Raw genomic sequence first — 24,220 nt, 5'->3', positions numbered from 1 at the left:
AATTGATCATAAGATGGTCATCCAGAAGATTTAGAATATGCTTATAATATTATTTTTTCCATACTCAATGAAAATGAAAACAAAAAATTAAGTTGTTACAGTGGCATCTTGGACCCTAATACCTATAATATCCCTAAGGCCACAAAATCTAAATTTGAAAAACTCTATTAAGACACTAAGGGGAACAGCAGACTTATTGGTTGGGCACTCATCTGAAAGAAATGGAAGGGGAGAGAAGTGTTTCCTCTACTCTGTGTGCCTTCTGGATGTCCACAGCTCTGAGGACCCCATTCAGCTTTCGCATCCAGAGGCAGTGTCAGCAGTGCCCATGGATTCACCACGTGTACCCAGCACCTGTGGCTCCAGTGGTGGCAAACCTAGGCTGCCCCCAGTACCTGCTCCTCAGCAGAAGAGGGAAACAGCAGAGTTTGGAGGTGTCACTTGAAAACTTGGGGTAGGACCAGGTACAGATTATGAAAGGGCCCCACAATTTCTAGAAAATGAAGAGAAGTTCAGTGTGGATAGAACATATGCATGTTGCAAAATGAACAACTTCAAAATGGGACAGAGATTTAAAAAAAAAAAAAAAGGGAAGCAGAACATTGCTAAAGTCAAGCTTGCCAAACTTCAAAAATGTCTGTCTTGTTCTAGACCCAATGATACAAATGAAGTAATCCCAACAGTAAAATATCAGAGAGAACAGAAGTTCTGAAAACATGTAGGAAACCAGTATTCATTTGCCTTTTCACTCATTCAATGAACATTTTTCTGATCAGCAATTTTTGTGCCAGGTTCCCTCAGCAGCAAAGGGGAACATCAGCAGAGGCTGGAGGTGTCATTCACAGCCTTGGGGTGGAGGCAGAGAGGAGAGCACAAGGTAAGGTTCCGAGCTACGAAAGGGCCTCCTCATTCTCCCTGCACCACGTTTAAATTGGTGCACAAAGCAGGGCTGGGCTCGCCTTCCTACACACACAGCTTACTGGGGAAGAAAGATAAAAACACATAAATCAACAAATAAAAACATAACCACAAATGTTAATGAATCCTATGAGGGACAAAATATCATGTAGTAATAGAAACATGGTTGAGGAGCCTCTCTAGATAGGTTGGGGATGGAAGCCCTCTCTGAGGAGGTGGCATTTGAGCAAAGACCTGAAAGATGAGGAGTCCTCATGTGTGAAAGAGGGAAAAGTTGAAGTGTGTGTGAAGACCCTGAACATGAAGGATCTGGCTGTGTTTAACGAACTGAAAGGAGATGAATGTAGCACAAGAATAATGGGCTGGGAGAGAGTGGCCTGAGATGAGATGAGGGCATAGGCCAGGTCATCCAGGGCTTTGGAGGATGGGATAACAAGTTCATATCTTATTAGAAATGCAATGGGAGACCTTAAAGGGTTTTAAGTTGGGGAATACTACGGTCTTGGGAGATTAGAAACAAAGAAGGAAACTCGAGCAATGGTCCAGATAAGAGCTAACAGTAACTCAGATTAAGGGTTGGCAGAGTGGAGAGAACTGGAAGGATCTGAGATCTATTTGGGACGATGTAACTGGAAACTGTAGGGATTTCTGAAAGATTAGTTATGAGGAGAGAATAAGGAGGCAACATCAAAGACAATGTGCTGGATTTTAGTTTAAGCAACTGAGTAGAGATGGTTTCACTTATGGAGATAGGGAAGACGGGGAGAGAAAGAATTTCCCTTATTTTAATTAAGGTGGGTGGAATATTAAAAGTGACCACTTTAAACTTGAGATGTCAAGAGGCAGTTGAATAGTCACGTGCTCTTCTTAGAAGAGAAATGTGGCAGGAGTTTCAAATACAGGTGTGGGTAACATATAGATAGTAGTTAAACGCGTGGAAAGAGATGAGATCACTTTGGGTGAGAGTTATTGAGAAACACAAGGATAAAGTGAATCAAGCCCTGGGGAACCCCAATATTTACCCATTGGGTATAGGAAGAAATGCCAGCAAAAGAGGCAGAGAAGGAGTGGCCAGAAAGATAGGAAAAAACAGAGCGTAAAGCCAAAGAATTGAAGGACAGAAAACAGGGAAATAGGCAATGTTGGAAGTTGTAAGCAACATTGATGAAAGCGGTCATGGTGGAGTGTGGAGGCAGTGAGCAGCGAGTTGATAAGAGAACAGGAGGTAATGAGAGGGAGACCACATATATGGCAACTGTTTTGAGAAATCTGGCTGTGAAGGGGAATCAGAACTCTGAATTGGTTAGTGGGTGACAGGTGGTGTGTAGTTAATGTTTGTATATATGCTTGCATGGAGAGTCAGGAGATGTGTTTGTAGGCTGATGGAATGATCCAGTATAGAGGGAGACAATGAAGATATGATGGGAGGCAAGATGGGATAAGATCAAGATCGCGTGTCAGTGACTGGGCTTCGATAGAGGTAAGACAATTTCTCAGTTTAATAAGAGAACAAGAAGATGGGTGGGTGGCTGGGTGCAGACACAAGAAAGTGAGAGGCCTTGGTGATGTTGAGGGAATGTTTTAGTTTTATGAAGTGAAGCATGAGGAAAAGTCAGTAACCAAAAATGAGCAGGTAAGAGAGGAGTTTTGAATAGAGAAGATAAGGTAAGGAAGTCATCTCAGAGAGTGGGGAAGCAAGCTCACAAAAGAAATATGGTAGGACTCCTCACCAGTGTTGAGAGATTATTGGAAATTTTGAGATTGTTGATTTAAAATGAACATAGTTTGTCTAGTTGTATGAAATCCTCCAGTTACGTGTAGCTGCTCAGGTACAGACATGAAAATGGTTGACCACTGAGTGCATCCTGAGAGGGGTTTTGCCAAATGATTGTGATGGAAGGAGAGAAGAGCAAGGGAGTTGAGAGTTTGCAAAGAAATGGCTATAATGATATGGACCACAGAATCTACCGGCCAAATAGCAAGAGGGGATAATGGACAGAAACTTGTGTGGTCCACGGATTGGAGGTTATGATGTGGCTGAAGAAATTTTGTGGGAGGGATACTGGATGATAAGTAAAAGGTAAGGATAGGAAACTGCCAAGGTTAGGGAATGGGAGGTCAACACTCAAGATTAAAGAAGTGATGAGAGAGTTGGTGATGGTAAAGTTCAGGGTGTGGCCATGGGAGAGAGTGGATGAGGTGAAATGGAGAAAATGACCATTGAGAGTCCAGTAAGAAGAGGATTGATCAGCAATAAAAACATCGAAAAAGGAGAATAAGGGAGGCAGAGAATGGCAGTTCTCATTCAAAATTGTCCAGGGGAGAGGATGTCCTGATGGACTGATAGGAGGCTCTGGGCAACCTGGGAGGAACATTCCTATGGCCAGGGGGCTGATCAGGTTAACAGAGCTGCAAAGCATTAAACTAATGTCTGTCATTTAGACTGGAAGTTCTCTACATAACTACCTGGTAATTTGACCTCCTACATACAGCTAGTCTATAGGGAGAAAACGTTCAATTAAGGCTGAGTTGTCTGTCATGTAAAATTGACAGTAATAGTTGCAGTGACCAATTAGCAAATGGCTATTCTAATCATAGCTGTCATCATTGTCATTATCATCATCATTACTGTTTCTATTTATTGAGTTCTTACTATATGTCAGACACTATATCTCATAAAGTCTATACAACAACAAATGGTAGAATATCATCCTCATTTTTCAGATCAGGAAACTGAGGCTTAGTGAGGACAAGTACAACTGTTCAATCCTAAAGCTGGTAAGTGGGAAACGTGGGCCAGTATAGCTCTATGGCCTGCCTACACTTTTAAATAGGTCCATAGAGTATGAGTCTGTGCCTTGCTTGGATTAGTCTGGAGCCACAGGCAAAGGCCTCACTCCAATAGGCAAGCCTCTGATCATGGTATATCACTAATTTGCAGCTCTTTGGTGGACAGCTAGCTTTGCCATGGAGAAATCCCAATGTTGCCATCAAAATCCACCAGAAATTTTCACAAATGCAATTTTGAATAAAATTTCAGTGTGATCTTTTGAACTGAAAAGAAAGTATTTTAACTTAAATTACTCTAAAGTTAAGATAAACAGGCAAAAATAAACATTTATTCATTTATGAATTCATTCATTTATTCCATCATTCATTCCACAAATATTTGTTGAGCACAGTGGGAATTATTAAAAAGATGTTCTTTTTTTTTGATAAGACAGCAAGGGAGCCAGCCCTAATCTGCAGGCTCTCCTAGGCAGAGTATGAAAGCCTGAACAGCCAGCCACATAGTTCTCATCCCTTCGGAGCCCTTTTGCAAAGGATGGAGTTCTTTAAACTTAGCAACTGAGCATTTTCTCCAGTGAGATTCTTGGAACTCTAGAATAAACAGAGCTGGCCACAACCAAAATTTCAAAGTAAGTGGTAAATTCTAGCAGCAGAGATTAGCTATGCCATATGGTAGGTGCTTTCCAGACATCATCTTTAATTTGATCTTTCAAAGCAACCTGCAAGATGGGTAATTTTATTCCCATGGAATGAAAAACATAGTTGTCAGGGTTTCTACATAAGATGGTTTGACACCAAACCCCAATCTCATTTTATTTCTGTGGTTTCCCTGTTCGTCTAGTCTTTGATACTTTCTCACCTTCTTTTCCATGAGAATCTACTCATATTTCTAGGGGCCAAATTACTTTTCTGGTTGCTCCTTGGCTTCTCCATAGTGCTCAACCTCCTTCAACTACTTTTCCTTTACAAATGCCCTCTTCTTCATGAAACATCTCCCTTTTCCCTTTTTCTTTTTGTCCTTGTATTCCTTTAAGGAGACCAAACTCAGGAGACTGGAGAAAAGCCTCTTTTAAACTAACTTCCATTAACATTGAATGTCAATATCTACCTCCCCCACTTTACAAAGCTATTTTTAAAGAGGACTCTTATAAATCCTGACAAACTTCTTTAAATAAATTTTTATTATAAAAATAATAATTATTATTGAAAAACTTGGAAGAAGAGCTCACAAAAATCACTGTAATTCCACCACCCAGAGAAGCTGTGTGAATATACTTAACACATTCTTTCAAATTATTTTTATGCACCATTTTTGCATAGTTGTTATTAGCATCTTGCATTTTCCATATAATGTAGATAAATCTTCAGTTGGTAGAATTTCAGGAAATACAATATTATGTAATTTCTGGGCTGGAGAGAGGATTCTCTCGTGCAGGGAATTCATCCTGCAAAGAACAGAAGCAAATAAACACCTGGGTCCTCCTGAGCTCCAGGACCATGCAGAGAAGTTCTTGGTGGATCTCTGAACCTGTTCCTTTCCCCACCCAGTCCCTTCTGCTGCCCCACTGTTGATTCGAGAGGTGATGTGCAATTTTTCACCCATATTCAGTGTGTTCCCTACTCTTCCCAGACCCAGGCTGAAATAGACTCAGGCTGAACCAAGGCAGTCCCTTCTCTCCTCTAGTTATGGGCATTGACTGACTGGTTGTCTGCTAGAGTTTTACCTTGGTCCAAAGGTGAAACATACTATTTTTACCAAGCCCCAGTCATAGGAAAACCACCTCCTTTCTTTTCTTCCCTTCCTCTCTATTCTCTCACATTTCAAGTAAGCCCATCCGAACTACCGGTGTGTATCTAGGGATTTGAGGAGTTGAACCAGATTAGCTGATTTGACCCCTTTCTAAATCATAAAAGGGGTCTGCTCTCACAGACTCCACCTTTAGTCTTTCTGGCTTCTGGATAACATAACATGCATATTCTCCTACTATGGCCATCTGCTCAAAACTCAGAACTCTTGCCAGCTCAACGCCAGAATGCAGAAAGGGTGTATCCAAAAGGCCCCTCTCTCCTCCATGTTCAGGGCACACATGTTCCCCAGCATATGAAGGGAAAGTCAAGTTCATTAAGAGTACATATTCTTTAAAAATGCAGTGTGCACAGCAAGCGTCTGGATGCCTCCTACTGTGAGAAGGCCTTGGATAGGAACTGATATTTCTTAACCAGTGAAGCGCCACAGCAGATGTGGGGTTCTTGTCCTAGCAATCACCAAAAAAGTGTTAGCATTTCACATACTCAGTTGAAAATCACATGATCCCTACTGAGAATCCTTAATCTCAAGTTATTCTCACTTTTCCACAAAATTCATCCTCCCTGTAACAGGGCAACTTAGTTATTTGATTCTTCAACATATTTTAGATTGTATTTTATTTCTACATGACTTCTTGCTGTAAAATGCAAGTTTAATTGATAGGCATTCATTATGCTATTCTTCACCATGAGAGGGATGTAAATGATGAAACTTCGTGGAACTAGGTGTAACCAGTTATATTTCATCTTATTCTTATAGTAATAATGCACCCACATATTTGGTACAATAATATTATTAGAGATACAGATAATATAATATGTTCATTGAGGTTAAGTGACAAAGGCCACTCCATTATTATGCAGTGTATGAGGAACTGAGTCTTCTGAGTGCTAGCCTAGGTCTTCCAAGATACCACTCTTATAAACAATTGATTCTGCTGGTCCCAGATGGTGGCAGGCCATTAGAGGGGCTGAAGGGAATTGTATGGGGTCAAATAAGTTTGAAAAAGGGTAACTTATAAACAAAATTAAACAGATTTCTTTTCACAATACTCCTCTGTCTTTAATAAGCTAATGTGAAGTGTAAATCTCTAAGAGGAGTACATAACACACAGTGATTCCCAAGTTCATTTGACCATGCAACCATCTTTTCATAGAGAACTGTTCATATCTTATGGCCATAGAACCCACTTTGGGAAACATAAGCTTATGGGAACAGTTTTGGGCCCAATTAATCTATTTCCATAAATCTATGTTTTTTAATCTATTTCCATAAATCCATATTAAGGAAATTTTCCAAAATACGGAATATGACAAAATACACAAAGTTGTTCATCACAATATTGTTCATTATGAAAAAAATATGGAAATAAATTAAGTGTTCAATAATAGAGGAATGGTTAAGAAAATGATGGTTTAATCAATAAAATATCACGTGGCCATTAATAATGATAGATGTGAATACTGCGGTAACGAGTAAAAGTCAGGATGATATATTTTAATTGAAAAAAAACTGGATTTAAAAATATTTCACATTGATTACAGCTATGTAAAAAACAAAGCACAGAAAGAATCAGAAAAGAAATATACCAAAATGTTAATATTAGTTGTAATAGGGATATGACATTATAAATACTTTGGATTTCCTTTTTTATGTTTTCTGGTTATTCCATCCCCCCCATCCCCAACCCCCATTAGAAAACATAATGCATGGAGCTGACTTAGGAACTTGCTTCTCCAGAGAGTGGCTATGCTGAAGGAAATATAAGCCTAGGAATGCTTTAGATTCACTTGACCAAATGATGCAATCTTTAGAGCTCTGCAGAATGTCCTCAGTACTGCATTGCCATCTTCTGAGTGTGATTCTTCGATCCACAGGAACAGAACATGGTCATGTCTGCGTGTGTGGTGGTGGAGAGGGGGGTGGGTTTGATGCCTATCTGACGTCATCTCCTGCAGGATTCTATCCCCTGTGACACTGAGCTACTTTAGCACCAAATCATCCAACACTGTCCTACCTCATCACACAGAAGGGGTGGGGATATCTGAAATAATCTCAGGAATTCTGGTTCTAAGAAATTCTCCCAGATTTCTGGCTACGGGTGCAGGGCTGAAAATTAAGTCAGGATTCCTTGGGAATCAGTGGTTGGTTAGCTAAATGGCCTTCATCCTAGGTGAGCTTTGTTCCTTTCCTGGACCACTGCCCCATATTTAACTTCAGGATGTTGCATACAATGCAATTAATGGGGCAATAGCACTGTTGGTAGATCACTGAGCAAAGTATTGCTCCTATAAGGAAACATTTCTGGGTAGGCACTCTACTGATTGTGAGCCAAGGGTGCCATTTTGCATCATTATTGAGACACATAATTATTGGGAGTGGTATGTACAGTGGTTAAGAATATGGTGATTGGAGTTTGACAATTTTGGATCTGAATCCTAGTCCTATCACTTAGTAGCTGTCCAACCTTGGGAGAGCTATTTAACTTTTCACACCCCCAACTTCTCCATCTGTAAATTGGGAATAATATTCTGTACCCCATATAATTGTTTCAAGAATTAAATGATAGAATATATAAAGGGCATAGCACAGTACCAAGCAGTCAATAATGGTAGCTAGCTATTATTATTAACTGCTATAACTTAGCTATTTTTTATTTAAAAAGACTACTCTATTTTTTAAATGTGTTTCTTTAAAATTTTTCCTGAAGTTCATAAAAAGTTTTCATTAATTATAAGCATCCTAATTAGGAAGGCACTGCTCTATTGGTAAGCCAGTCAGGGAATTATTTTCCCTGAATTGCTGGATTTTTACGGCTCCTTAGATCCAACAGTTTTGTTGATAGCATCCTCATTTTGGTAATCCAGCCTCAAAGAATTCCATCCAGTTAGTGAAGCAAGTTATTCCTTTCCTGAAACCACATGGGTCCCTCTAAACAGAGTTCCTGCTCTTCCTCTATTTGATTTCTTAAAACAGTTTCTGAAGATTTTAACCACAACTGAATCAAAACTAACCAGCCTGTAATTTCCTGGTATGTCCCTATGGCCTTTTTTTTTAAAACAAAACACACACGCAAAAATGGCATTACATTGGCTAGTTTCCAGTGTATCAGGATTTCAATCGGAGTGAACTGGAAAATGTCTGTGAAAGCTACTCTAATTTCTATTCATCCCTCCTTTGGAGGAGGCTCTCGGTTTGTGGCTTCATCACAAGGTATTATCAAATTTAGGAGCTGTTAATTTTGAGTTACTTTAAGTTTACCACTACTATTTCTCCGTAGTTCTTTATTGAACATCTTCCTTTTCGCTACTTCTAGGACATCAGAAAATAAGGCATTTGGTATCGACCATACAAACTAGAAACAGAAAGAACTGTTGTGCTTTTATATAAAAGATATGCTCTTTAAAAATATACAGGAAAATATGGTTTTGTTTCTTGAATTCCCAAATTAAAAGTAAAACTGGAATACATCTGGTTTTCTTAAAGCCTATGCAAACATTCTGAATTCAACTCAGAGGTTTGTAAGACTAGACTTAGTTTGGTTGATTATTTAAATAGTCAATGTTTATTTTTCTATTGTAGCCATTTTTCACCTTTTTAAATGATTAAATGTCTTCTTCTAGTTGAATTCTCAATATAATTTAAATATCTTGGTTCACAATTAAGTGTTTTGGTTTTTAACAAATGTTCATAATATATAATATAGAAGTTGGAATTAAAAGAAGTAAAAATGGTAGTGAAAATTCAATATTGAGATGATAACTATATTAAAACATGGATAAGAATAGAAACCAAGCAATTCATTTTAAAATTAAAATGAACATTGTAGGAATATATGTGCCCAGTACACTGTAAAGTTTCAATAAATGTTTGCTGAATTAATGAATTAACAACAGAACGATAATGATACACATAAAAATATGGAATAAATATTGAGATAATGTTGAAGTGTATAAGGAAAATTCATTTCTAAACATAATGCCCTCTTTTTGAAATTTTAAGATAAACAAATCCTGGCTAATTTGGGACTAATCGTGAGAGAGAGTCATATTCAGAAGTTCTGAAACACCAAAACACATTTATAGAAATACAGTACATTTTTCTCATGGCATGCATATTTGGAAGTAATTAACAAGGTATTTCCAAATAGCTAAATGCTTTCAAATAGTTTTAATTCATTTGCAATTAGAGGCAGGCCTTTGCCTCCCAGAAATTCAAACATTAAAGGCTTTAAAGTTGTGTTCTAAGAAACAGTTTTTCTTGCATTATTACTTACAATATTAATTAGCCAGGAGGCTTTCTTCATGGACAAAGCAAAAGCAATGTTAAGCATAGCTCAGACTAAAGTATTATAAAGTATTAAAATTAATGAAGTCTTACTGATATTTTTACTGTATTCAGCAATTGAAACTACACTACTTACTATTTATTTTTAAGAAAAGTTTTGTTGATTAAAATAGGATCAACTATATAGTGATACATTGCATTCGTTCCACTGGGGGAAAAGGACAGGGACATAATTATAGTAGTTATTTTTTCCCCCATTTTTCTCCCTTGTATTTTCTATAATTACTGTTATGGCTATTTTTTAAGTAATCATTTAAAAAACATAATTTTGAAAGTAAATATAAAAGACACAAAATATTCTTGGGTTGTATAAATGTGAGCAATATAATTAGCATTTGACAGAAAAATATTTACATATATCTCAAGGTGATATTAAAAAGCTGAAGAGCCAGTCATTTCAGCGAAGAGAAAGAGATCGGTTAAAGTTTTCTTTTTCTTTTTTTTGTTTTTAAATTCATTTTCTAATCCACAGCAGCGTGTCAGTTTTGCATACTTTATACTTATTTTCCTTTCTGCCAAACTCTCTGGCTCACAGGCATTAACCTCAATTGTTCCAACTGACCTCCTGGGTAACATTGTTGAAATTAACACAGACTATAGCATCCCTCAGCCAACTCCCTTAATTCTGTCTTCAGCAGCAGCATTTCTGGAGAGTACTCCATTCCAATCAGTTTTCAACAATTTACTTAGCACCTACTCATCTAGATACAATTCAGAGATTTGGGGCTGGTGCTTTGGATGCCCAGTCTAATGAAGACATCAGATAAGATTAAGTAATTGTTGGCTCTTAATTGTTCCAAGTTTCTACTGCAGCTCTTGGTTCTGTATTGTTTTTAATATCTAAAATTCAAGCCCCCATTCCATAAGATTCTCAAATTTTCTACATATAAATTAAACTTATTCTCATATCTTCAGAATCTCATAACTGCATTATTATAGACCGTATTTCAAAAAAGCGCCAAGCAAATAATAGATGTAGGAATGTTTTTAAATCGTTATTGGCTTTAAAAACTTTTCCTGAACTGCTGGGATATTCTACTTACTGTTAAAATTTGTTAGCTCAAATTTAAAACCTATTCCTACAGTAAAAAATTACTGACTTGTAATAGGTGGCAAACAAGGAAATTGATACTCTTCCATACAACTGGTGTATTTGTAGGCATATGTGGGAAAATGCAAGGCAAGTAGAAGGTACAGGAATTTTTGCATAGCTCATGTCTAGTTTTTATAATTCAAGGATTCCCATATGACACTGGAATTTAAATAGGCAATGTTTGTATACTAATTTCAAATTTTCCAATTTTTTTCTGCCAAATCTTTACTTCTCTGTGTATTTTTTAAGGTATGATTTTCCTGTAGAGGACTGAAAGAGCTTCAGTAACTGGAAAACTATACCAATAACTGTGTCCATAGGAATAGAATTTTTCTGGGGACAATATGTGCCACCCTAATAAGATACTATTTGAGGAATCTCTTTGAAAAATGTAAAGTCTTACATTTCAATTATAAGGTGGCATTATTTTCTATTTCTATAATTTTCCTGTCAAGGGTCCAATTCAAATGGGAAACCTAGATTTTGGGACCTTGTAAAGGGGAAAAAGGTATTATTGAAACATATTCACTTTCCTCTTTCTTCTACCATGAATTAATTTCACCTGTTCTACTTAAGGGCATAAAGAAACAACTTACATGCAATTCATTTCATACACACACATTATACATGTACATACAGAGGCATTAAGCTTTCCAAAAATAATTCAGCATGATTTGGAAAATAAGAAAATGACCTCTTATTTTGTATAATGGTAATAGCAAATGGATTTGTACCTGGCATCATTTTGCTAGAAGTATTTTAAAATATTTTTCAGATGCAAATTATGAATCTTTGAAAACACAGATTAATTTCCATAGGCAAATTAAATGAAAAATCCACATGTGAAGAAATAATTCAGATGTGTAATATGGTAGTAGGAATATAGGAATGATACTAAGATATTCAGATTATTATGAAGGTGCAGATGTAGCCTATTATTTTAATAGGGACTCCTATTGAATATCATATAAAATATTTTAAATAGACTCCAACTCTGAAGAGTTTTTTTTTTTTTCTTTCTTTTTATATTTACCTATCCTGGCTCTCTATTACTTGTCTCTTCCTTGGTTCCCTTCTTTGTTATTATTAAGTAAATATACTAACACAAAAACAAGTTTGGGCATATGCCCTGAATATCATCATTTTCATATCAAATGAACTTATTTTAATAAATTTGTCTTTGAGAAATCATAATTCCTCCAACAGATCTTTAGATAGCTCTTTCTCTAAGCATTTGAGGCAACAGCTAAATTTGCCAGGTAGCAGTTAATGGTAGACTTAAGAAGAGAGGCAGTGCCCCTGGAGAAACATGGCTCTGTTTCATTCACTTCTTGCTCTCTTTAGAAAACCCACCATCATACAGTACCTTCTTTTCGTTCTCCCGTCGCTGTTGGTCTTTAAATTTAACCTGGAGAAGTTGAAATTTCAAGAGTTTCCCTACGAGCGGTAAGGCTAATTTCGCTCCACTGTCCATAATTGTTTTTGCTGCCACTAATACCTATGAAGGAACACAATTATTAGGAAAAGTGACATTTTATAACCTTTGGTACAGTCTGCCAGTGCTGAAAAGATTAAGTGGTATTTTACATTTTGTAATATTGGTCTTACTGAAAAGGTGCCTCATTGCTGGCCAAAATGGTAGGGGAAAATGCCACAATCCCATAGGGAGGGGCATTTACCCCTTCCTTTAATTGGGCTGTGTGACGATCGACTGCTTTCTCTATCAGGCATTCAGTGCTTCCCACAGTGGTGTTAGCCTCAGACCCCCAAAAAGGGGTAGAGGGAAGGTAGGCAGGACTCCATTTCAGGATGATTAATAAATAGGTCAGCTCTATGCTACAGAAAGTCTATTGTTGTTTGGCACAGCCAAATAGTCCAAACTGGCAAACTTTGACTTCTTAGGGCATTAAAAATTAAATAGGATTTTATAATAATGAAAATGGCTATGTTAGCAGTCTTTTATTTCTTGGTGGCCAAATTCAAATGAAAGATAAAAGCTGCTTGACAGAGACGCCCCATATGAATGTTGCTCCCCCTTTGCAATTTAGCATTGATCCTGTTGGTATGCAGCCTAATTGGGGTGAAATAAGGTTATTGAGTTTTCTTTGGGTGACGACAGCCACTAGGAACATACAGCTGTATTGTCCAGATGTGTGGCACTGACAGCCCGTTTTATGACTGTTTTTTATAGCTTGTTTCCCCTAAATTTCACACAACTCTAACATCTGGGCCCTTTTCCTTGGAGCCCTATAACCACTTTATTTACTGAAAAAAAAAAATTAAATAAAATCACGTAAAATATACCATAAAAAGTTATGTGTTTCTCTTTATTCATGTTGTCTCCCTAATAAAGTTCACTGATGCTTGAAACCCTATCACAAAAGTAATCTAGTCAAAGTGTTTTTCGACTTTTGTTTTTAAGCAAGCATCAGATTTATTTATAACCTTGGGATGAATGAGGTGTTACTAAAATGTTCTGACATGTTGCTTTTCTCCCCCTTTGGAGCAATTACTCCTCGGGGCGCATATGGTGTCAATTTCAGGCCCTCAGTCGCAGACAATGAGCAAGCACACTGCATCTCACTGAGCTGTGTCTTGTCTGGGGTTTATACCAGCTCTTAGTCAGGGCTTTCCTGACTGGTCCAGTTCCTTATGACTTTCCGCTTTGCCAAGGGAAATAGCTGAAAGAAGGGGAGACTGCTATTTTGCTTCTAACTGCAGAAGGCCCTGTGGATTACTGTTTGCCAAAATGTAATTGGAGCTCTCAGAGACCACATTAGATCGGGGTTTCCTGCGCTGAACTGCAGAAGGGAAAACCAGGGAAAGGACTCCTTTAAAGCTGCCTTTTCTAAAGCTAAAGGAACAAATCAAGGTTCTGAAAGCTTTGCATGTGTTTAAGCAAACACACTGCACAAAACTTAGCTCTTTGCATTTTATTGCAGTTCTGCTCCTGCTAACATGATTTAGGAAAAGGGACATGATGGCTGTGATTTCTGGGAGCAGGAAAACACAACAGTACACCTGCAGAACCTCACCATTTAATGATGACCAGATTCAAGATTGAAGGGAATCCCAAGGGGGACCACAGGTCATGTGTTTACTATAAAATGAAAGCTGTCTGATTGAGTCCAACCCTAAGGGCAGACGTCAGTATTGGGTTTGAAGTGACATTTTTCAATATCAGCTAAATAGTGTGCTGACAATCAGTCTGCTTTGTGACATCTGGTTCAAAATATTCAAATTTGGATTTTTAAAGCTTACAGCAGTTTAGTGTGGGGTGTTTCCCCGCCATACAAATATTATGAAAGTGTTGATGGAAAGTTAACAGTGGAATAGGTTACCGAGGAGTAGCTGCAGAATCTCTTTTCCTGATGACCTGTGAAAACAGGATATTTACCTATGTCTGCAGTGGTTTGGGGGAAGCCTGCCTGGCGTCATGGTGATGGATGGGATGTCTCTGGAGTTGCTTTCTAGCCCCGTGTCTCCATGAGTCCATGAATGTTACCTCACTGTGTTAAAATGTACTCAAAGCACAACAGAACATCCCAAGAGAAAGGTATTTTGCAGGCTGTAAAAATTATTTCTCATCCATCTAAAACCATCTGTGGAGAGCTGGGTTTCAAACAGAAATCTGGCATGGCATCAAAATGACAGTGATATCCTGCTCTGATATGGGTGTGGGTTGGGTGAAGGGGAGATTTGTGAGGAGGAGTGGAGCGTCTTTGGTCTTGCCAGGTGCTCGTGTTCTGACGACACATGGACTGTGGGAGTAAGCGTAGTGCCAAGGAAAGGGGACACTGAAGAGGGCCCTGTGGGAGCCCCCCACCCCACCCAGTACAGCCCCAGGAGGGAGCTCTGGGCCCAGAGCTCCTGGAGGAAGCGCAGCAGTGCGCAGGTCAACATTAGCACAGGCAGTGGCCAGGAATACTCGTCCCCAGGGTTGCTCTGAAGGGACTTGAATTCCACAACAGCCACTTTCTTTTCTTGCCCAAAGGGAACAATATTGTGAAAACTTGGGATAATTAATGAAAATTAAAGTTTATTCTGAACTCAAAATCTGAGACAAAAATTTTATGGTATCCTTAGGAGAGGCAGAAAAAGAAAGATACTTGCAAATTAATTTCCAGTGAGAATTCCTTCTTCTCACACACCATAATTCACAAGTCAATCTCATCAGTAGCTGGTGGCTTATTCTCAGATGAAAAACAAATCCTTAGAGGATCTTTATTGGAAAGATAAGTCTGAGGTAGGAAGAAAACTGAAGAAGAGATGGAATGAAAGAGGAAATCTTATATTTCACGTAACATTTCAGATGTTGTTTCAGCCTTATTTGTATTAATCGAAACAATAATCCAACCTTCAGCTTTGCAGTTTGTAAGGGTTACTTGAGGAGTATTTGGAGTCATGTGTGTCTGCAAATCTGTGTGTGTGTGTGTCTGCTGGGGAGGCCAGCTGACAAGGGTTGTGGTATTGAGGGATTGAGGAACAGAAGAGAAAAATGGAAGCATTGAGCAGGTAAGAGAGTTGGGGAGTAAAAATTAGACAAAAACTGTTTCTAGAACTAGGCAGAAAAAGAGTCCTAGGTGGGTTAAAACCTGGGTATTCAACAAGACAAAATACCAAATAAATGAGCCTGGCCTTAGTCAGTAACTTGGAAAAAACAGAGTCATACAGGCAAACAAGAATCATTTAAATGGAGAAAAACTGTTGCCAGGCAGGCCTGTAAGTGTCTGCTTGACCCTCTTGGGTCAAGTGTCCAGGCAATTGGGCCTGCCACGGCAGGTAGAAGGGCCCGGGCCAAGCCACCAGGGGTGTTAGGTTCTTGGGAAGACTGACGTAGGAGGAAGTTAAGCTTCAAAGAGTGCAGCTGAGGCAGGAGAATATGTTTACATCTCACTCTGTAAAGATATTTATTTTGGGGGTATGCATAACCTTTCTGTTAGGAAGTTTGTAGTTCTGAGCACACTAAGAAATAAAAACATTTCCCTCTTTATCTCTGACCTAGTTCAAAGGCTTATGTCATATTTATCATCTAATGGCTTTCTCCAATAAAAATATACCAAATGAGCCATATTTTTGCCTGGGGATCAGGCCCACTCACTGGTGCATTCCCCCCTCCCCAACCTTCTCTCTTCTTTGTACTTCCTCCCCATTTTAGTAAGCACTTAGAAGTGCTCCACAGATTCCCATGGAAAGCAAATGTATGCATGTATATGTGTATGTGTATACATATTACATATACACATACACATGTATATGAAAGCTAGCTATCTTTCTAGATAGATAGAATGGATTCTCATGAGGTATCCTGCCTAATTTCCCTAATGTGCTTATAAGAAGGCATATGGAGCAGCTAGAATCATGGCTTAATTTACTGCATGTTTAATTCCATGTGAATTCTGAGGAAGTGTAATGATTTTGGATCTGGATTTTTCTTGCTTGGAACAGGCCTTGAGAATGAGGTGGTGAAGGAGAGGGTAAGGTGGGGTGTGGGGCAGACAAGGGAGGGGTGAGGGGTGAGTGGTGAGCTGAGGCAGGACTTTACCTCCAGGAGCTCCAAATAGCTATCAGTTCCCCTAGAAGAATCCTTTGGCTCCAGGGTCTTCCTTGCAGGCTCCTAGTGTTTGCTGCAGTAACTGTGCTTATGTGCAGGATACAACTTCATTTTTAACCCATCATCCTTTGGTTAACATCTTAGAGTTGATTTGAATATAAAGACTTCAGAATGCAGCAGAATCCATAATCTGGAACTTGATTCAGTCCAGATGAAGACAGGGTTGAGCAAAGAAGCCTTCCACCCAGAAGATCTAACTCTTGTTTTTTTTTAACTGTATATATCACATTTTTTTGAGTGGCTCATTTCCTTAATATATGACCGATTAAATCAAGTAATCGTTAAGTGGCCCCTCAACAGGGTAAAAAGTCCAAAGAGTACCTAAGGGTGTACAATGAAAAAAAAAATGCCTACCACCCCCCTCCATCATTCCTTCTTTTCAGAGGTAATCACTGTTAATTAATTCTTGTACAAACGTCTATCCATATATGAACATATATATATATATCCTTTTTATATTTTAATACAAATGCATTCATGTGATTATGCTATTCATATTGTTAAGTGGTTTGTGGTTTGTATTTTCTCATACAAACATATCTGGGTCAGATTTTTATGCTGCCATGTATTCCTTATGCTTATTTTTTACAATAGACTGCATAGTCCTCTATTGTTTGGGTATTTGGTCATTTATTTAACCAGTTCCCTATTGCTGGACATTTAGGACATTTCATGTTTTTTTCCTATTAAATGTATGTATATTTTAAATATTTATAAATACTGTCAAATTGACATTTGCCAAGTTAGTAGCTTTTTGTTCCCAACAATATTGCATCAAAGGGTATATTTCCCCAAGCCTCTCACAATGACTGGGAATTTTCCAGCTTTTGTTTTTGTGTTTATATAGTGCTATGTAATAGATTTTATGTGATGATGGAAATTTATCTGCGCTGTCCAATATGGTAGCCACAGGTGGTTTTTGAGTACTTGAATATGGCTAGTGTGGTTGAAGAAATAATTTTTCAATTTACTTTTTTAATTGATTAAAATTTAAATTTAAATAGCCATATATGACAAGTGGCTACTGTATGGATCAGGGCAGGTTCATATGATAGTGAAAAGTGAAAAATAGTACCCAATTTAAAATTATGTTTATTTAATCATTCCATCATTTTGTCCCTTTGACTTTACCCTAGAACTGAAAAGAGATGCCTATTCTACATCTTCGTTTACAAATTTTATTAATGTAGGAGATGCTCACGTACATTTATTTTTTTTTTTTAAATGGAGTATTCAGATTTACACAGGGCTCAAGGTGAAAGGTAATGGAAAGGTAATGGAAATCTTTGGCTTCCAGGCTAAGACGCTGGCTTCGGGCACCCAAGAACAAGGGTGAAACAGCAACTCTGTATTGTGAGGAAGAAGTACAGGCAGAGGAAGCTCTGCTCTGGGAATAAGATCTCAGGCCTTTCTGTGTATGCGTGTGCATGTGTGTTGCTTGGGCAAGTTTGCATGAGTGTGTGTGTATATGTGCACAGTTGCCTTTGGGAATGATTAAGATTATTAAAAGATACCCAATATCTAAAAACTCTATCAAAATTGAGACTGTGGATATTGAAGAATTAATGAAGAGATTCTACCATTTCTATCTAATTCTCATGCAGAACACAAGGTATTATGTTTCTCACTAAACACATATCAGATTAAATATATAATATATATAACTAATCTATTATAGTGAACTGTATAATTATATGTCCCATCTTCAAAGTTCATTGCTTTGATTATTTGTTTATGCATGCTGGTTATTTTCTTAGAACATTAAAAGAAATTAGAGGAACTATTGTTCCCAAAGGGTTTTCTGTCCTCCCCTCACCCCCGCCTTTTTAAAATAAAAGGTTCAGCATTTAGAGTGAAAGGCTGTTTTAGATGAGCCTGATGTTGCATATCTGAGGATGAAAACGGTGGAAAAGCAGGTTGCAAATGATTGATTGAAAAGGGTCACTCATATCAAAATGTTCTCACCTTAAATTACTCCCATTAGGAATGTTAGCTCCTTTGGTACAAGAGGTGATGAACCAGCTGCTAAAGCCATCACTACTTTTGTGCAACATAATGCAAAAGTACGGGCCTGGGTTTGAATCCCAGTCCTCCCAAATACCAGCTGGATAGCCTGGGCATGTTACTTAACCCCGTTAAACCTCAGCTTCTTCATCTACAGCAGGGTTCCTAAGCACTCTAGGCCAGATAATTCTTCCTGTGGGAGACCATCCTATGCATTGTAGGACGTTCAGCAGCAACCCTGACCTCTCTCCAGTTGTGACAAAGATGTCTCCAGACATCACCAAATGATTCCTGTTGGGCAAAAATCACCCCTGGTGGAGAACCACTCATCTTCAGGAAAAGACTTTGAATCATGAAGATCTCACTGTTGAGAATTAAATGAGACAGTGCATATAAAGACTGAGAATGATAAATGATCTTTGCATGGTAAACCCTCACTAAAGTTAGTTCTTATTATTCTTATATCCAAGACAGAACTGGAATTCTTGAGGGCCTGGAAGCCCAGACTAGGAGAGAAGAGAAAAGGAATGGAGTGAGGAGCAGTTGGGAGGGGGATACAGTGATCTTCATTTGATATCAGCTGATGGTAACCTGGCCGTTCCTTTCATTTAACCATTTGAATCCAACAAGGACAAACCAAATGTGTTTAGATAAAGAAGAGATAGAAAAAGAAGGCGTGTATGTATGTATATATATATATATATATATATATATATATGTGTACAGTGCAGTGTACAATGGGGAGAGGCTAGAGAGGAGAAAATACACTATTCTTAATTTCTTTTAAAATGTGAGATGAGGAAAATTATGAAGAGTGCTCTGCAATCCCACATCCTCCCCTTCCTGTCCCCTCCTCTCTCTTTCTTCCTTCGTTTCTTCTGCATTTACTAAGTGCCAACTATATTGAATTCATTACACTACTTGATCCTTTACATGTCTGGTCTACCCAATTCACATTCTTTAAGTAATGAATAATTTCCAATGAGGCATAATTGGAAAAACATCTGGAAGGATAAGGGAAGCAGTGAGAGAGGGCAATAGAGAAAAACAGAAAGAGAGGAAAGAAAAAGAATGGAAATGACTGAAACATATTTTCTCACTTTGAAAAGGGGAAGAAAAAATAATCAAGCAATATTAAACTGTCTATACATAAATTTAAAGGCGACTGAAGACATAGGCTACATCTACATCATGGTGTCTGACTGTCTAAAGCAAATGCTCAGACCACAGCTTGGTGAGAAGTTCATAATGATGATAAATATTCATAGCAGGTGACTCCTAGATCGTTTTCAGCTGTCCATAATTAAACTGGTATCCATCTCTCGACAATGTCAGGGCTGTAAAATAATTCCAGCCATTGGACCCCTTACATCTGTGCTGAAATGAAATAATATTTGGCAGTAACAAGAAGTCACTGAAACTAAATAAACAACCCCTTTCAAGACTACATAAAATTTGGTAACATAATAACATTTGACAGGGATTAAGACCTCTTTGGGGCTGTAAGGAAGTTTCAGAAGCAGCAATAACAAATACATGGAAGGTATAACAGATCTATGCTTTAACAGACATGTATAATTTGAAATGTGATGAATTTCCTAAGGGAGATGTGCATTTTGAACATTTAATATGAACATGTCAAAAAGCAGAGGACTCTATCTTGGAAATGCTTGCTGGGATTACTCCTCAAAGAGGGAAAAAGCAATGCTTCCTCCTTATTATGGAGCAATCTGGTTTTTGTATACTTGCAAATTATATAAACACACATGAAGTGGAATGTGAAAAAATGGAAAAATAAGGAAAAATGATATACAAAGAGTAGGGCTTTTCTTTACTAGCAACGTATAATTCTGTTATGGTGGCAATTTTTCTTTTTAAAATGAAAACTTTTCCTTACTCCCAACATGTTCCCACCTATCTGAAGTCATCCTTAGTTCTTTCAGGGTTTAGTTGACATTCTCCTCCTCTGAATAACCCTAGCACTTCTGTTTTATGCAGTTCTATAGAGATATAATCACATAGCATACAGTCATTCAAAGGGTACAATCAATTGTTCACAGTATCGTCATATAGTTGTGCATTCATCACCACAAACTTTGAGCATTTTCATCATTCAAAAAGTAAAATAAAGATTAAAATAAAAAAGAACATCCGAAACATCCTATTCCTCTCCTCCCCCCATTGTTCATTTACTTTTTAAAATACAGTTTAATTGAGATATATTTACACATCCTACAGTTGTCCACAGTGTATGATCAGTTATTCATGGAACCATCATACATTTGTGTATTCATCACCAGAATCAATTCTTGAACCTTTTTCTTACTCCAAAATAAAAATAAAAGCAAAAAAGAACACCTGAATCTTTCCATCCCCTCCATCCTATCCTATTCCTCCTCTAATTTTTGTCCCCATTTTTCCACTCATCTCTCCATACACTGGATAAATGGAGTGCAAGCCACAAGGTTTTTCACAATGTCACACTATGCAAGCTACATACTTTTTTGGGTATCTTTCCAAAGGGATTTAGCTCTCTCTTGTATTGCAATTATTCATGTACAGAAGTTGCCTCCTCTTCAAGCTCAGATGGTTCCTTATCTGATTCATCTTTTTAAATTCCCTCACTGAGTTCTTTACAAATGTAGACATACAGTATATGCATTCATTAAAAAAATATAAGAATAGTGACTTCAAGGTTACTTACCGTTTGACTTGAAGGTAAGTTTCCAAATGTTTATAGCCACACTTACAATACCGCTAAGAATAGATTGCTAGAAGGTTCTCAGACTAGATAGCCCAGGCCATGTACCAGCCAAGAACTGTTGTAAGCCTTGTACACAGTCTAACTCATTTAACACTCACCAACCCTTTGAGGTGGGTGCTGCTATCACCCCATTTTGTAGAGGAGGAAACTGACATCCTGAGTTCACACAGCTAGTGAGTAGTTAAGGTGGGCTGTGAACCCAAGCTGTGTGGTTCCAGAGTCCTGCTTCTGATCACCACCGTCTGGCTTCACAACAGGCCTTTTCACCTCTTAGCTGAAGCTACTGGACTCGCATCTAATGTGCCAGTGCCCTTCCCCTGCCCCCACTCCCTCCCTCAGTCTCCAGAACCAATCCTTGTTAAGCTGCAGGGATTTAGGGCTTTCTAGCCCAAGTTTGTATGTTTAAATACTCTTGCTACTCTTACTTGTTTTGCCCTTTCCTCATACCTCAACTTTAAATAGTGAATTTTTTACTTTTTCCTGAGACCTAGAGGAGACCTGTAACTTGAATACTGCAGTCCCGATAGTTTCATCTGTTTCTTTTCCTGTCCCCTGGGCCTAAACACATATCTTAGAAAGCACCTCAGGCTGGTCCCCTTTACTCCATAGCCCTTATTATCATCTAACAAAATACATTACTTATCTTTTTTATCATTTCCTCCCTCTACTAAAAAGTGAGTCCTATAAGGGTAATATTTTTTCCCCTTAAATTTATTTTTAAATAATTTCAAACTTACTGGTGGTTACAAAGATAATATAAAACACATATAGAGAGCTCCAACATAACACCCACCCCTGATACTCAGATCCACCAATTTTAATTTTGCCACATTTGCTGTATTCTATTTCTCTCCTCTCTCTCTCTCTCTCTCATATCTGTATCTAAATTTTCTAAACATTTGAGAGTAGATTGCATATATTATGCTCCTTAAACACACAATACTTCCATGTACATTTCCTAAGGACAATTATTCACTTTGTAACTAACTTAAATACCTTTATCAAGTACAAGAACTTTAACATTGATATAAAGCTTACAGTCTATATTATAATTTTTTCATATGTTCCAATAATGTCTTTTTTGGGCATTTTCTTCACATTAGATCCAGTCTAGAATAATGCATTGCATTTAATGTCCATTGTCTCTTTAGCTGCTCTTTTTTTTCAATTGTGGAAACATATATAAACTTTACCATCTCAATCAAGCCAAAGTATACTATTCAGTGGGATTAATCACAGTGTTGTGTTACCCTCACCATCATCTGTGACTAGAACTCTCCCATAATCCCAAACAGAAAGCCTTCACCCATTATGCATTTATCCATTTATCAGCTGGTGGACATTTGGGTTCCTTTCACCTTTTAGCTATCATGAATAATGCTGCTCTGAACATCAGTGTACAAATTAGGGCAGCAATTTTTATGTATTTTGTTCATTGATTTCAATTCAAAGCCTAGAACACAGAAGGTGCTTAGTAATTAATTATTTAAATGAATGAAATCAGATGGGCCATTGTGAGCCATATTTTATGCTGCCTAATTGCAAATTTCACCACTACCTGGAGCTCGGACTGTTGTGACTCACCCACCCTTGGATTTTCTTGTTGGTCTGGATTCAAATCGGAGTCAACTGGGGCCCTCTGGAAGGTGTACTGTCCATGGAGTTCATCTTTATTCAAGGGCTTGTCCTAAAGCTTGCCTTTCTGGTGCAATCTCGGTGATGCACCCTTTCCACCATCCAGTTAAGATGGAGCCATTCTGAATTATGAATAAATTTTAGTCCACACTTTAAGGACTGGTTCAGTTCTCAACTTGTTACTCATTCATCAGAATTTTATGAGGACCCACTACTGGAGATTCATAGACAAAAGAAGCAGGCCCAGTCTTTAATGAGCTCTCCATTGAGTGGGAGAGACATACCACTATTGGCGCTGCAGTATTCTGGGCTGTGCTCAGGGCTGGAGGTAAGTGAGGGTGCTGTGGAAAAGGTTTCCTGCAGGTATAACACCTGAGTTGAGTCTTGAAGAGTCAAGGGGAGTGACCCAAGCTAGGCAACATGGGATGGGGGCAGGAGAGAAAAGGGAGAAGAAGGGCAGTGTCTCAGGCAGAAGGACTAGATGAGACAGAGTGGCATATTCAGAAAACTAGGAGTGTGGTTGGTGGCAGAGGATGGTGAGAGTTGACACAGGAGAGGTATGTTAGTTTGCCAGGGTCGCTATAGCAAATACCAAGGACTAATTGGAGTAAACAGCAGGGATTTATTGTCAAACACTTTTGGAGGCTAGAAATCAAAAATCAAGGTATTAATAGGCCATGCTTTCTCTGAAGTCTGTAATGTTCTGACAGTGGCTTGCCAGCAATCAATCTCTGCCTTGGTCACATGCTCATCTCTCACCTTCTGTGTCCTGAGGCTTCTACTGCCATGTCCAAATTTCCTTTGCTTATAAGGACTCCAGTCATACTGGATTAAGGCCCACCCTGCTTCATTTTGACCTCATCTTCACAGGATCTTTGAAGACCCCATTTACAAATGAGTTCACACCCACAGGCTATGGGGTTAAGACTTAAACATGTTTTGTGGGGAGCATGACCAATCTACCACAAAGAGGTAACCTGGGATGAGACCACCAGTGACAAATTAAAACAATTTGGGTTTAATTTTGAGAGTAATGGGGAGACAGAGTTTTAAGCAGATGAGAAACATGAATATTGATATAGATATAGATATGTAGATAAATAGATCCCTTGGTGACTTCTGGCATTTTATTTATCTTCAGCACCTGGTCAGAAAAAACAAAAACTCAGACTTTATTAGATGTCTTGTTAACCTATTCCAAACCTCAAAAACCTTGACTGCATATTTCAGAGCTTTCATTCTGCACCT

General features: G+C 38.2%; 1 protein-coding gene across 4 annotated transcripts in view; it reads right to left on the bottom strand.

Moving 5' to 3' along the window:
• SPAG17 (sperm associated antigen 17) overlaps nucleotides 1–24,220 on the bottom strand; it is a 281,073-nt gene that overhangs the window by 202,339 nt on the left and 54,514 nt on the right. For 3 of the 4 annotated variants that reach the window (XM_037826256.1, XM_037826259.1, XM_037826257.1), the window contains exon 4: nucleotides 12,322–12,453. The exons of the other annotated variant lie outside the window; for it this stretch is intronic. In XM_037826256.1, the coding sequence (XP_037682184.1) occupies nucleotides 12,322–12,453 (132 nt within the window). The remainder of the gene's footprint in view (nucleotides 1–12,321; nucleotides 12,454–24,220) is intronic. 4 annotated transcript variants of the gene reach the window in all.

This window comes from Choloepus didactylus, chromosome 2 (assembly GCF_015220235.1).
Source record: "Choloepus didactylus isolate mChoDid1 chromosome 2, mChoDid1.pri, whole genome shotgun sequence".
In the NCBI taxonomy this organism is placed as follows: Eukaryota; Metazoa; Chordata; class Mammalia; order Pilosa; family Megalonychidae; genus Choloepus; species Choloepus didactylus.
Note: the sequence above shows the minus strand (reverse complement) of the source record. Positions and strands in the feature narration are given on the sequence as shown.